Raw genomic sequence first — 14,574 nt, forward strand, 5'->3', positions numbered from 1 at the left:
TTATCTGCCCTGGTTGAAGACAGAGCTACTGCCTCTGGGTACCGGGTAGCGTAGTCTACCACGGTGAGAATGTATCGCTTTCCGGAGCTGCTGGGGACGGACAGCGGTCCTACAATGTCCACCGCGATTCTCTGGAAAGGCTCCTCTATCACCGGCAAAGGAATAAGGGGAGCCTTAAGAGCAGGCCCCGCCTTACCCACTTTTTGACAGGTGGCACAGGAGCGGCAGTAGTGTGTTACATCTGTCCCCATCTTGGGCCAATAGAAGTGTTGAGACAGCCGTGCCTTTGTTTTGCTGATCCCCAAGTGTCCAGCGAGTGGAATCTCATGGGCAATCCGCAACAACTCAGTTCTGAACTGATAGGGGACGACCAGCTGTCTTTCCCTCAACCACTCCTTTTTAGGATCTCCGGGTACTGTCTCCCGGTACAACCTTCCTCGTTCCCAGAACACCCTCTCCTTATCAGACTTGGAGGTGGGCGTCTCGGCGAGACCTCTCAATTTCTCCAGGCTGGCATCTGAGTGCAGAGCAGCCTGGAACTCCATGCTGGAGGCTGCCAGAAGTGACGTCAGGGTCCCCTCTTTACTGGGACCCTCTGGAACCGGCTCTGGGTTCACCTCTGGTTCAGTCTCTCCTGTAGCAGCAGAGGGTCCAGAAGACAGTGCGTTACCTGCGATCTGGGCACTCTGACTGCGTGTGACAGCTGCTATGTATGCTGTCTCCCTGGGGATTTCTGCAGACCCACCAGCCGGTGCTGCCCTGGGCTCTCCCTCCCCATCCACCCCCAACACTTTAGGAGCAGTGCTACTTATGGGCCAGTTACCTTCCTCGGTGGCACTGGTCAGCTGCATGGCATTACCTTCCTCATGGTCCCCATGCACCTCCCCATTCTCTTGAGCACCGTTGCTTGCTCCTGCCAGGGGTTCCTCAGCCGTCTCACTCCGCAGAGTGACGGGGCTGAGCACCTCGGTACCTGTGGACACATCTACCGTTTCAAAGAAAGGGTTAACGGGTTCAGTCGGCACAGATACATCAACATCATCATTCCTAGGAAAAGAATGGTTATCAGTTTGCTTTGGTACAATCACATCAGCATCATACCTTGGGAAAGAATGGTTGTTAGTTGCATCATTACTCATCAAGGCATTAGCAGGTAACACATTCAGTTTCCCATCATCAACATCATCAGGGTTAACGTTACCCTTATTATCAGTTTGGGGAAGGGTGTCAGGGACATAGTATGCAACCATCCTCCCCAAGTCAGTCCCCAATAAAACATCAGTGGGCAAATTTTCAGACACTCCCACCTCCCTCAACCCGCTCCCAGCACCCCAATCGAGATAAACTCGTGCCACTGGCAAGGGACAACGGGTGCCTCCAATCCCGGTGACAGTCAGGGTTTTCCCCTCAACAAACTCTTCAGGGGCCGCCAGTCCAGGACGGATGAGGGTTCGTTCAGCCCCGGTGTCCTTGAGGCCTGTAGCAAGACGGGCCCCCACCTGAACAGGTTGAACGTTGTCGTCAGCCCTCCCAACCACACCTCCCACCAAAAGAACAGAGGCGTTGGGCCCGGGGGCCTTGGCTGGGGGGTTCTTCGGCCTGTTCGGACAGGCGTAAAAGAAGTGACCAGGCCGCTGGCAGTGGTGACACAGGCGACTGTCAGTAGCCGGCCTGTTGTTGGCAACAGGGACAGGGCCTCCGGAGGGACGGCCAGCTGGGGCATTGGGGTTGGTTGCTGGCTTACCCCCTTTCCAGCTGGTGGTGACTGGCCTCCGCGTCTCGGGCTTCCGGTTGGCCTCGTGGTTGTCGGCGATCTGCGCCGCTTTGTCCGCGTTCGTTGGTTCGCGGTCCAGGATGAACTGTCGGACCTCAGCTGGGCAGAGATGCAGGAACTGGTCTTTGATCATCAGGTCCCGTAGCTGCTCAAAGGTTTCAACGGACAGTCCATGGATCCACTGGTCAAAGTGGGTCCTGAGTCCTTGCACCACATCACTGTAGCTATCGTGTGGGCCACGTTGGAGGTGTCGGAACTTCTTTCGGTATACCTCAGGTGTCAGCCGGTATTTGGCGATCAGCGCCTGCTTTATGGCGTCATAGTCGTCATCGGCTTCTGGCGGAAGAGAAGCAAATGCCTCCAGGGCTTTGCCTTTTAGCCCTGGGGTCAAGTACCTTGCCCATTGGTCTCTAGGCAGCTGGTACTGTCTGCAGGCTTTCTCAAAGGCTCGCAGGAACGTGTCCAAGTCCCCATCCTTTTCCATCACGGGAAAATGCTCTGGCCGGGGTTTAGGAGTCTGGACGCTGCTGGGCTCACGGCTTCGGGCTGTGGGGGCATTCCACCCCCGCTGGAGCATCTCCAGCTCATGGGCCCTCTGAGCTTCTGCATGGCGCTCAGCTCTCTCAGCCTGGGCTTGACGCTCGACCCTCTCAGCCTCAGCTTGGCGCTCACGTTCGGCTTGGGCCTCCTGCCGATATTGCTGGATCAGCCTCACCCGCCCATCCCTGTCTTCGGCGGGGAGTTCGTCCAAGGCCATTTGCAGATAGGGGTCCACCCCGTTCTGGTTGAATGTGGGGCCAGCGCTCAGGAGTGGAGCCTCTGCTGCAGCCCCATGGCAACTTGGGCCAACTTCTGCGCTCGCTGGATTCTGGCCGTTGTCCAGCTGCACTAGAGCCGCGATCATTTGATCTTTGGTTCCTCCTGCGGCGTCTATGCCTCGGTACGTGCATAACCCAGCAAGGGTGTCCTTTTTCTGCTTCTGATACCACTCCACTGTCATCGCCGCCATGGTTGCCAAATAAAAGATAGAAAAAGAAAAACGAAGAAACGGGAGGGGGATACTTGCAAGTACACACTAATGTCTCAGGACTAGTAACCACTGAGTCTGTTCTCCAAAACCTATGATGCAGGATTCCCGCAGGAACCGTGCAGGTCTTTAGTGAGAGGAATGATTGCTCAAACCAAATCACTAATGCTCTAGGATTATCCCACCGCTCTGCCACCAATATGTGAGGAACAGCCCACGGCCGTTCGTCCACTTACGGGCGACGACTAACGGGGGTCCCGCTGCCACCAAAACGCGACGGACAGCGGACCCTGTGTCACCACTATGTCACGATCCCACCACTGACACCGGTGTATCAGCGGACGGAGGGGCGTGACACAATGCCGGCACACGGCTATCACAGGCGCAGTGGGGCTTATCTTAGTTATCCCAACACTGGCACCATGTGACCAAAAATATCCAGCAAGCTAATCTCGCTCTACAATTTGCCGCAGGGGGAGTTTAATTTGGATGCCCCACCACTGCTATCAATCTTCCAAGTACTGCGGGGATTTATGTATATCCCACTTTCTCAGTTCCACTTTGGAACTCGCAGCTCTCCGGCGCCCCCCTTACCCTCAGGTCAGTCAGGGAACTGCACCTAGGATAATTAGTCGCCGGACGGGCTGCCTGTTGTGAACCGGCAATTAGGCTTCTGCAGTAAGGGAATTATCAATGCTGTGGCTGAAGCCCCTTACTCAGCAATATAAGACCCTTCTAGACTGCCAGCAAGCCGTAATAGCCGTACACAACGCGCTGCCACCAGTCACGGTTACTTAATTCACAGTGTTAAATTAAGAGGGTCCGTGGCAAACCCCTTGAATTAGTAGCGATTATCTATCAAAGGCGTATAGTTCGATTCTTAGAGCATGGAGACAGATCTAAATAATTTCATTTATTTTCCGAAAGAGGACAGTGATTACAGATAAAAGTTGCTATAAAATTGAGACATAAAATATGTACAGTACAGGTATAAAATAAAAGTGGAGAAAACAAAGAGATTACACTCACAGTTCCATATTGTTCCTTAGGCAGACCATGCGGCTTTAAGGGGGGAGGAGCCACACGTCTCCATTCATCTGGAGTTCTTGTCAGCACGACGACTTGAGCTGTTCTCAGCTGGTTTGCCCAGGAAATGCCTTATAGACTTTCCTATGTGACATCACAGAGAGGTGCATTCTGGGTTGATCCCACCTCTCTTATCCAAGTTATGTTTTGGCTACAAAACTTAGATTAGCTATAACTTTATGGGAGAAGCTGGTATGGACTCATCAGTGGTATCATGTTTCCCAGCGTAATGAGCCCATCAAGAAAACATCAAACATCTATGCGATATGACCGTCCATTTGGGCGCAAATCATATCTCAGGTTCTGGACATCCGAGAGTTTTGCAACAGGCACCACAGCGAAGCTGGGTCTGCTCGGATCGCAGAAATATGATTTTTATATCTCTGCTTGGTACGGTTTTCGCAGGGCAGGCTCTTATAGTTTTATTCAAACCTCTTTGTTTCAAACAAAGAACCATCCCGCACTTTTTTCTCTCAGCTGTGGAGAGGAAACAAATGGTTGTAACAGCAGGGGGTCTCCTATTACTAGTGCGAACACAGGCTGTAGAGGAGGGGGGTGGCACTGCTCTGTGTGTGTGTGAAGGGAGGAGGGGTGAAGCTGCAGAGCTAGCAGCCTGGATTGTCATATGTGCCGGATCTTTCTGGAAAGTTACAACAGAAAACATCATATTTTGTAGACAAAACCCCATACCTCACAGACATTGTACATCACAGAAGGAAAAAATAAACATTTTAACTTTTTAGTCACAAAAATGATCATTTAGCAACATTTTTTTTTAATTTCCCAAGGGTAAAAGGAGAAAGTGGACACCAAAAGTTGTTGTCTAATTTGTCCTGGGTATGCTGAAACCCCATTTGTGGGGGGGGGGAGCGACTGTTTGAATGCACGGCAGGGCTCTGAAGGGAAGGAGCGCCATTTTACTTTTTGAATGGAAAATTGGCTCCAATCATTAGCGTACACAGCATTGTTTGGAGAGTCCCTGTGTACCTAAACTTTGGAGGTCCCCCGCAAATGGCCCCATTTTGGAAACTAGACCCCCTAAGGAACTTATCTAGATGCATAGTGAGCACTTTGAAGCCCCAGGTGCTTCACAAATTGATCCGTAAAAATGAAAAAGTACTTTTTTTTTCACAAAAATTTTCTTTTAGCCTCAATTTTTTCATTTTCACATGGGCAACAGGATAAAATGGATCCTAAAATTTGTTGGACAATTTCTCCTGAGTACACCGATACCTCATATGTAGTCATAAACCACTGTTTGGATGCAGGGCTCGCAGTGAAGGAGCGCCATTTGACTTTTTGAATGGAAAATTAGCTCCAATTGTTAGCGGACACCATGTCGCATATGGAGAGCCCCTGTGTGCCTAAACATTGGAGCTCCCCCACAGCTGCCCCCGCCACCATCAGTCGGTTGTGAGGGCAGATCGCCCCCGTCAGTCGTGGGGGGTCACAACGCAGTCTCCAGCCATGGCCGATAATATTGCAGCATTGGCCATGGCTGGATTGTAATATTTGGTTCCATTGCCTTTTCCCTCTAGATTTCACCATCTCCATATTTTCCTACCTCTCCTGCTCGACTGCCACACCTCCACCGAATAGAACATGCCTGTAACCCGTTTTTTCACCCTTCTCTAAGGAAAACAACTCCAGCCTCACTTTCTGACAAGTGGCACGCATCCAAATTGGGTTCTGGATCGCATATGGGGCTGAATCCATACCGGTACAACTCACTAAGTGAGCACGTCCGCTCACTGGAACTCACTGATGCTTCTGGATTACCTCACTTCCGTTTTAGCCTCCATACGTGATAGGTACCTCATGGGGGTTATCCCCGCCCCTCGCCGATATAACTGTCACATCCTGACATACATGCGTTCACAGCAAGTGGTGGATACCGCGTTAGACCATGCATCAGGCTCCACTCTACCAAAACTGGTATGTTCTGAAAGTCTGACACCAGCGCTACATCTTTAATGCTGACCCGTCAGTTACTGACCTTATCTTTATATCACAGATACAACAGTGGATGCTCCATGGCACACAGTGCCTCTCTGACTTAAAGGTACGGACACACTTTTTTAAGATCTTACAATCAACCTCAACTCACACCTCTGTCTTAGCCACATCGGTCACTCACTCTGTCTGTGCATTACAGATACAATTTACCATAGGAAATACAGCGGGTACCTCACTGCAAACAGTGCCTCTCTGACTTAATGAGATCATATCATTAATTCTCTATTGTATCGTAGGCCACATCCTTTTTACAAAAAACCCAAACGGTCACCTAATTCTGTGAAGCCAGTAATAACCTCCTAGGTGGGTGTCTCAGAATAATCACTCCTAATAAAACCAATCTGCCACTTACACCACCTTATTTGTTTAGCAGGATGCAAAGAGACACAGGGTCTCATTCCCCTTAGTTAATACACCGTACCAAACAGCAGTCGGGTAGGTTCTTTACTATACTACTTCCTCTTCAGAATAACGTGTTCTCCAGATATAAATATGGAGTATTGTTCTATGTTTATCACTCTATTATTGAGATGTTACAAGTTTTGAGGGACTACCACTCTCCGTGTGCCTTACAAGATCAGACATTTTTTCTTATGCTCTTTATTGGTATGTTTTATTTTATTCTGTTTTGATTTTATTATTTATTTCATTTGCATTCTTTGTTTCCATTGTTAGTACACTGATGAAGGTCACTGTTTGACCGAAACGTCTGGATACTGTACTACAGTTTTGACTGCATTAAAATTACCTCAAATCTTCAAAAGTTGAGCGTCAAGTTTCTTTATCACAGACTCCATTATTGGGCATGTAAGAATCGTAGTAACTAGGCCGCCCCATACTATCGAGTACTTGGGGCGGAGGGCATTCAGCCTGACTCTGGCACACCTTCTTAGACGCCATGTTTGCAGCAAGTGGTTAATCTGCCAGGGTTTTGTTGCAGCCGCACCTGTGCCGTCCCTGCTGTGTACTTCTATGTTCTGGGGCCGAAAAGAGTTAATATTTTTTTAAACAATTGTTTGTGTCAAAAAATAAAATGTCTTCTGCTTTTTCCATGTTTCTTTCTTTACAAGAATTGTTGGAGCCAATTTTCTTTATAAACATTTTATCTTTTTTTTGTTTCTGGTGTTTTTCTTGTAATATAGGAAAGCCTAAGGCCAGAAATAAACCCCATTAGTCACTGTACATGGAGACTTTAGGATCACATAGAGAAATTATCGCTTCATTGGGGGACACAGGAACCATGGGTCTATGCTGCTGCCACTAGGAGGCTGACACTATGTACATAAAATGTGTGCTCCTCCTCTGAAGTATACACCCCACCAACTGGCACCAAGCTAATCAGTTTTAGCTTAGTGTCAGTAGGAGGTGGACATGGGTCTTTCTTGTGACCCATATCTACCTAATATGCATTGTTTCTTTTCAGGTTTCCGGAGGAATACAGTGTGAATAGTCATTACTGTACTCCCACACAGAAACTGAGTACGGCGTGTACTGCCACTCCGTATCCTCATACGTCTGTTTGGCAGGACCCCAACCCCTAACACAGAAGCGTGTTCAGGTGATCCGGACCCGGTCCTGTCTCTGTCCCCCTACCCACTCACACCCCAGAGCCTGTCGGTTTGAGAAGACGTGGATGTCCCACAACACGGATTTTTGGACGACCGATCTTCGTGGATGGGGAGGTACTTTCCTTTTTTTCCCCCAGGTGCTGAAGGACCCGTCAAAGAAAAAAACGAAACTTAAGAAGAAAAAAACCCCCAAAAAACCCTTTTTCCTTTATTCAATGTCCCCTTTAAATCCTGGGCCACCAGGCATACCTTTGTTTGCTGAGTTTGTTGGTGGATTTGAGGGCACTGGAGTTTTCCTTTGTTGGTGTGCCCCTCTGCAGCCTGTGTCTGGCGTTTTGTCTGTGCCGCTGTGGGGGCCTCTGGCTTCCCCCTGCCCCTTCCCGGTGGTTCTCTGCCTGTAATCTAGGTGCTGGCTTCTCCCGGGCCTTGTTACAGTGATGGCTCCACCCTCTGTCCTTTCAGCCTTCCGGGTGGGCTTTTCTCCCGCCCATCTCTTCTTCCTGCATGAAGCGGGTGGCTCCGCCCACTACTCCCAGCCTCCTCAGTCGGCTGGAGTCGCCGCCATATTGCTCCCACCAAAACATGCGCCTTGTCCCGCCTTTTCCGGCCCATGAGAGCAGTTTTCTTCTGCAGCACCGTGCGCTTTAGCCGGCTGGGTCCCCTGCTGCGTCCCTAAAGATACCATCTTCCGGCTTCTACTCCCAGACAGCGGTTTCTTCTCAGAAGATCTGCGTTTGGCTTGCCTGGTTATGCGCTCATTGCAATTACAACCTGGGAGCAGACGACAGGATACTGTGAGTAGCTCTGCCCTGCAGATTGTCACTCTCCTCTGCATCCTTCTGTCCCCTAGCCTTTCTGGCATCAGTGGGTCTGCTCATCATGCCTAAGCCCAAATAGAGCCTACTTGTCCCTCTGCTTCCTCTTCCTCCTCTACTCTGGTCAGAAACTTCACGTGTTCTTTGAGTAAGTCCAAAGTCCCCTCAGGTCAGTCCTCTCCCCTCTGTTGGAACTGCAGCAATCTCTCTCTGCCCAACAGCCAAAAGTCCTTCTCTACCCCAGGCGAACCCGAGACTTTTATCCCAGGGTGGACTTTTTCTCTGTCGCAGTCTGTGGCGGACCTCATCAGGGTGTCGCTGACCCTGGTGTCCGTGCTTGACAAATTATACCTTCTGGCTCCAGTGGGTCACAAGATTCTCAGCTTGGCCCTCCGACACAAGCTGCAAAAGACCCAGGCAGGAGCACCGTTCCCGCTCCATCTCACCATACGGTCTTTCACGGTGAGATCCCTCTTCCAGATCTTCCTTTCCAAGTCAGATGAGGCGTCTTCGGACGCTCTTTCAGAGGATGATTTGGACATAGATTTAGAACAGGCCTCTAACATGAGAGTTATGGTCCAGAGCCTGACTGTCGCGATCAACCAGACCTTAGGCATCAAGGATACCTCTGCGGAACCCGCAGATGAGGCGGTTTCGTTTAGACCGTCAAAACCAGCTTCCAAGTGAGTTTGTGGAGGTACTAAAGAGGGAACGTGAGAACCTTACCAAATGCTTTCAAAGAGGGAAGCGTCTCGGCATCCTATATCCCTTCACCCAAGAGCTCACCGCTAACTGGACGTCTCCCCCAGCTGTGGACCCACCTTTCCAGACTGTCAACCAGCACGGTTCTCCCTCTTTCCAATGTAGCATCCCTCAAGAACTCCAACGATAGGATTATAGAATCGCGGGCAAAGTCAGGCTTTGAAGCAGCTGGTTTGATGTTATGCCCGGCCTTTGCCTCTACCTGGGTCTCAAAGGATATAGCCAAGTGTGCCAAACATCTTAGTAAGGGGATCTTTGTGGGAGCTCCTCAGAGGGAGCTAGCCGATCTTGCAGACCATATTTCTTATGCAGAGAAATATTTGGTATCTGACTCCCTAGATGCCGAGTCCTGCGCTCATCAGGCGTCCAGCCACATGGTGGCCATCCGGAGGAACATTTGGCTCAAAGCATGGCAGGCGGACTTATCATAAAAAAAGTTACTTACCAACCTCCCCTCCCTGGGGGATCTCCTGTTTTGGCCCAATGTTGGACCAGATTATTAAGGAGGTCACATGAGGCACAAGTTCTCTTCTTCCCCAGTCCACATCTCGCCCGCCTTCCCGAAAGCACCAATTCTGCCACTTTCAGTCCTTTCATCACTTCACGGTGACAGAGGATTCTTCCAGTTAACGCATGCCGCACACCCGCCAGGTCAGGAAAAAGGCTTCCTTCAAGCCCACTCCTTCATGGCATCCTCAAAGCTCCTATGGTAGGCTGTCACGTGGGGCTTAGTCCCACTAAGGCTGTAATACCCGGGAGCCCTGTGATGTCCCTATAACTAGGGGAAACCCTGTCTGACCCTCAACCCAGGGTTTTTGCTGATGGTGCAAATGCCTGAGCCTCCAACCTTTCCTTGTCTCCTGCTCAGCCCTGCACTTAACCCTCCACCCTCCACCCAGTGAGGAGACACACCACCAAAGCCCCCACACAAATAAAGACAGACAGGGAGAACTTAAACTGCACTGCGCCGCACCTACACAGGAATATACAGTAATGTGTACAGGGCACAACTAAACACAAATATGGGAAGGAGAAAGGATAACAACGGATCATACGACACCAGATACGAATCTCTCTCTCTGCAACACCTCCACTCCAGACCGGAACCACTTGGTATGAAACACAAGCTATAATCGGCGACGCCCATAGGCCAGCATGACTATTTAAAGACCGTGGGCGTAACTAACCATCCAACCTGGTCTCCAGCAGGATTAACCCCCGAGAGCCTGAAGATCAGGCCGGCGGCACTGAGGCTATAGTGGCTGGCGGTGGAACTACCTCTGCCTGCCGGACGCTGTGGTGTGAACAGCGTCCGACATGACATTACCCCGTCTTCTACGAGGGACCTCCGGACCCTTAAGACTCATAGGACCCGGCTTGTCCGGATGACGACGGTGAAAAGAACTGACCAGCCGATCCGCATGTATGTCTGAGGCTGGAACCCAAGACCTCTCCTCCGGACCATACCCCCGCCAGTGCACCAAATACTGAAGAGTACGGCGTACTACTCGAGAGTCCACTACCTTGGCGACCTCAAATTCTAAATCGCCATCCACCATGACTGGAGGTGGCATCGGTGTCACGTCCACAGAGCCTACCACCTTTTTCAATAAAGCTCTGTGAAACACGTTGTGTATCTTGTACACCGCAGGAAGTTGCAACCGATACGCCACTGGGTTAATGATGGCAGAAATCCTAAAAGGCCCAATAAACCTTGGACCCAGCTTTAAAGATGGAATTTTGAGTCTTATGTTCTTCGTAGCTAACCACACCCATTCACCCACACACAGGTCCGGACCTGGCACACGTCTACTGTCAGCCACCCGTTTGTACCTGGCACTCATGCTCAACAAACACTGTTTCACCCGCCTCCAGACTGATGACAATTGGGCTCCTAGCTGATCCTCCTCCGGGACACCCCCCGAGTCACCCTGACGTAAGGTACAAAACTGAGGATGTTGACCGTACACACAAAAGAATGGAGACTCTCCCGATGACTCTTGGCGGTGATTATTTAACGCGAATTCGGCCAGAGGAAGGAAAGTAGACCACTCCTCCTGGTTGTCGGACACAAAGCATCGTAAATATTGTTCTAGATTTTGGTTCATGCGCTCAGTTTGTCCATTAGACTGTGGATGAAACGCCGATGAATGTGATAACTTGATCCCCAAACGTGAGCAAAAAGCTTTCCAAAACCTCGCCACAAATTGCGTACCCCTATCAGATACTATGTCCGATGGTACTCCGTGGAGTCTGACCACCTCCTTCACAAATACCTGAGCCAACGTCTTAGCATTGGGCAAAGAAGACAACGCCACAAAATGCGCCATCTTTGAAAAACGGTCAACCACCACCAGGATGACCGTGTTCCCCGCCGAGGCTGGCAAGTCAGTGATGAAATCCATGGAGATTTCTGTCCATGGCCTATTGGGCACCCCCAGAGGCTGTAGCGTGCCAGCAGGACGGGTACGGGGTGACTTAGCCCTAGCGCACGTGATGCAAGCTGCCACGTATGAGACCACGTCCTGCCGGATTTTGGGCCACCAGAAACTACGCGATACCAGCTCTAAGGTGCCCCTCACCCCTGGATGACCAGCCAGTACCGAGTCGTGGTGTTCCTTCAACACCTTAAGCCGAAGATGCAGGGGTACAAATGATTTGTTGGCGGAAAGTCCTGGTGGTACCTCCTCTTGGGCCTCGGCAATCTCCGCCTCTACCTCCGTCGTGAGAGCCGAGACCACTACCCCTTTCTGGAGGATGGGTACGGGCTCTTCCCGAGGTTCTCCCCCGGAAAACACCTAGACAAAGCATCCGCCTTGGTGTTTTTAGCCCCGGGACGGTAAGTCACCAGAAAATTGAAACGAGTAAAAGACAATGCCCAGCGAGCCTGCCTAAGAGACAGACGCTTGGCCGACTCCAGATAGAGCAGATTCTTATGGTCGGTGATGACTGTGACCTGGTGAGCCGCCCCCTCCAAGAAGTGTCGCCATTCCTCAAAAGCCAGTTTGATGGCCTACAACTCCCACTGCAGCACCGCTTGCACCTTAGCGGTGTCCATTTTAAACCCGGCTGCGGACACAATATATCCCAAAAAGGGCAACTCCTGGACAAAAAATAAACATTTTTCCAGCTTAGCATAGAGCTGGTTCTCCCGGAGCAACTGTAACACCTGCCTGACATGCTCCAAATGAGTGTCCCGATCGCTAGAATAAATGAGGATATCATCCAGGTATACAATCACAAATCTCCCCAGGACATGAGCAAATACATCATTAATAAAATGTTGGAAAACGGCAGGCGCGGTGGTCAACTCAAACGGCATAACCAGTCTCTCAAAATGACCCTCAGGAGTGTTAAACGCCGTCTTCCACTCATCCCCCTGACGGACCCTTATGAGGTTATACCGCCCCCCTGAGGTCCAGCTTGGAAAACCATTTCGCCCCCGCTACCTGGTTGAACAAATCCGGGATTAACGGCATAGGGTAAGGATCACGGATAGTAATCTGGTTTAACTCTCGGAAATCCAGACACGGGCGTAACCCCCCATCTTTCTTCTTAATGAAGAAAAATCCCGCGGCTACAGGCGAGGACGAAGGCCGGATGTGTCCTTTGCTCAGACTCTCCGCGATGTAGTCTTTCAGAGCTTGTCTCTCAGGACCAGAAATATTAAACATCCTGGCCTTAGGTAATTTGGCCCCGGGTTTTAACCTGATCGCACAGTCATAGGCTCTATGTGGAGGCAGTTCTGAGCAACCCTTCTCAGAGAAAACATCTGCGAAATCCTGCAAAGCCTCCGGCAGGCTGGGCGTCACGGCGGACACACATGTGGCCAAGCAATTGTCTTGGCAAAAACCACTCCATTGTACTATGTCCTGAGTTTTCCAATCAATTACCGGGTTGTGTCTGGACAACCATGGAAAACCCAGGACCATTTGTGCTGGGAGATTACGGAGGACCCTACATGTAACCGACTCAGAATGTAGGATCCCAATGTGGAGTTTCACCTCTGCCACAAACTCCGTAATCTCCCCTTGAGGGAGGGGAACAGCATTAATGGTCACCACCTGTATGGGGTGAGGAAGTTTTTCAATCTTAAACCCGGCGGTGTGTGCAAACTCCTCATCTATGAGATTGGTGGCGGAACCGCTATCCACAAACACTGATATTGGTAGCTCTCTGCCCGCGATAATAACCTTGGCAGGGAGCATACATTGAGATACCATCATGGAGGATATGCATACGCTCAGTTGGGTCTCCTCCATACCCTCTGAGCTTAACAGTTTTCCGCCGATGTGACCCTCTTAGGTAGTACCGGGCAAACGTTAATATAATGACCTCTTTTACCACAGTAGAAACATGCTCCGGGCTTCCGGAATCCCGGAGCGCGACGCTTAACCTGTGCCACGCCAGCAATCTGCATAAGTTCAGGGGACTCATCTACTTCAACCACACTTGCACCTCTGCTTTCCCCCAGAGGTAGCGTCTCCTGTGCCCCCTGACGAAAACGGCGATCAATACGTATCACCAAACTCATGGCAGACTCCAACGATGCCGGAGACTCTTACATCAGGAGGGCTTGTTTAACCCTCCCTGACACCCCATGCATAAACTGGCTCCGCAGCGCTGGGTCATTCCACTGTGTGTCTAAGGCCCAGCGGCGAAATTCCGAACAATAGTCCTCTGCCAAGCGCTCCCCCTGGCGGAGGGCGAGGATTTTAGATTCCGCTAGAGCCAGTCGGTCAGGATCATCATAAATGAGTCCGAGGGCAGAAAAAACATTATCAACAGAAAGAAATGTAGCAGAGTCAGCTGGTAAGGAAAATGCCCATGCTTGGGGGTCACCACTCAGTAATGACAACACCAGCCCTACCCGCTGGGCCTCATTACCTGAGGAGATTGGCCGCATGCGGAAGTATAACTTGCAGGCCTCCCGAAATACGACAAATTTGCTGCGATCCCCTGAAAAACGTTCTGGCAGCGGAAACTTCGGCTCTGCACCGATACCTGCAGATGCCGTTTGCACCTTCGCTACTACCAGGCCCTGCTGCTGAACTGCCCCTTTCAACTCGGAGACCTGTAAGGACAGCGCCGCCAACTGGCGGGTTATGGAATCTAATGGATCCATGGACTCCTGAAAAAATGTAGGCTGATTATAATGTCACGTGGGGCTTAGTCCCACTAAGGCTGTAATACCCGGGGGCCCTGTGATGTCCCTATAACTAGGGGAAACTCTGTCTGACCCTCAACCCAGGGTTTTTGCTGATGGTGCAAATGCCTGAGCCTCCAACCTTTCCTTGTCTCCTGCTCAGCCCTGCACTTAACCCTCCACCCTCCACCCAGTGAGGAGACACACCACCAAAGCCCCCACACAAATAAAGACAGACAGGGAGAACTTAAACTGCACTGCGCCGCACCTACACAGGAATATACAGTAATGTGAACAGGGCACAACTAAACACAAATATGGGAAGGAGAAAGGATAACAATGGATCATACGACACCAGATACGAATCTCTCTCTCTGCAA

At 50.6% G+C, this 14,574-nt stretch overlaps 2 protein-coding genes across 4 annotated transcripts in view; one reads left to right on the forward strand and one right to left on the reverse strand.

Moving 5' to 3' along the window:
* The window catches only part of LOC141047065 (uncharacterized), a 570,550-nt gene that overhangs the window by 123,099 nt on the left and 432,877 nt on the right, over positions 1–14,574 (reverse strand). The window lies entirely within an intron of this gene.
* LOC141047068 (uncharacterized) overlaps positions 1–14,574 on the forward strand; it is a 58,790-nt gene that overhangs the window by 32,815 nt on the left and 11,401 nt on the right. The window contains exons 1-2 of one of the 3 annotated variants that reach the window (XM_073542000.1): positions 5,509–5,822; positions 5,902–5,949. The exons of 1 other annotated variant lie outside the window; for it this stretch is intronic. In XM_073542000.1, coding sequence (XP_073398101.1) covers positions 5,652–5,822; positions 5,902–5,949 — 219 coding nt within the window. In that variant the 5' untranslated portion in view covers positions 5,509–5,651. Of the gene's footprint in view, positions 1–5,508; positions 5,823–5,901; positions 5,950–7,330; positions 7,586–14,574 lie in introns of those variants that run through there. One more of the 3 variants, XM_073542002.1, reaches the window with a different exon arrangement.

The sequence above is a fragment of the Dendrobates tinctorius genome, unplaced genomic scaffold (assembly GCF_039654945.1).
Source record: "Dendrobates tinctorius isolate UK_male_01 unplaced genomic scaffold, ASM3965494v1 ptg000126l, whole genome shotgun sequence".
Classification (NCBI taxonomy): Eukaryota; Metazoa; Chordata; class Amphibia; order Anura; family Dendrobatidae; genus Dendrobates; species Dendrobates tinctorius.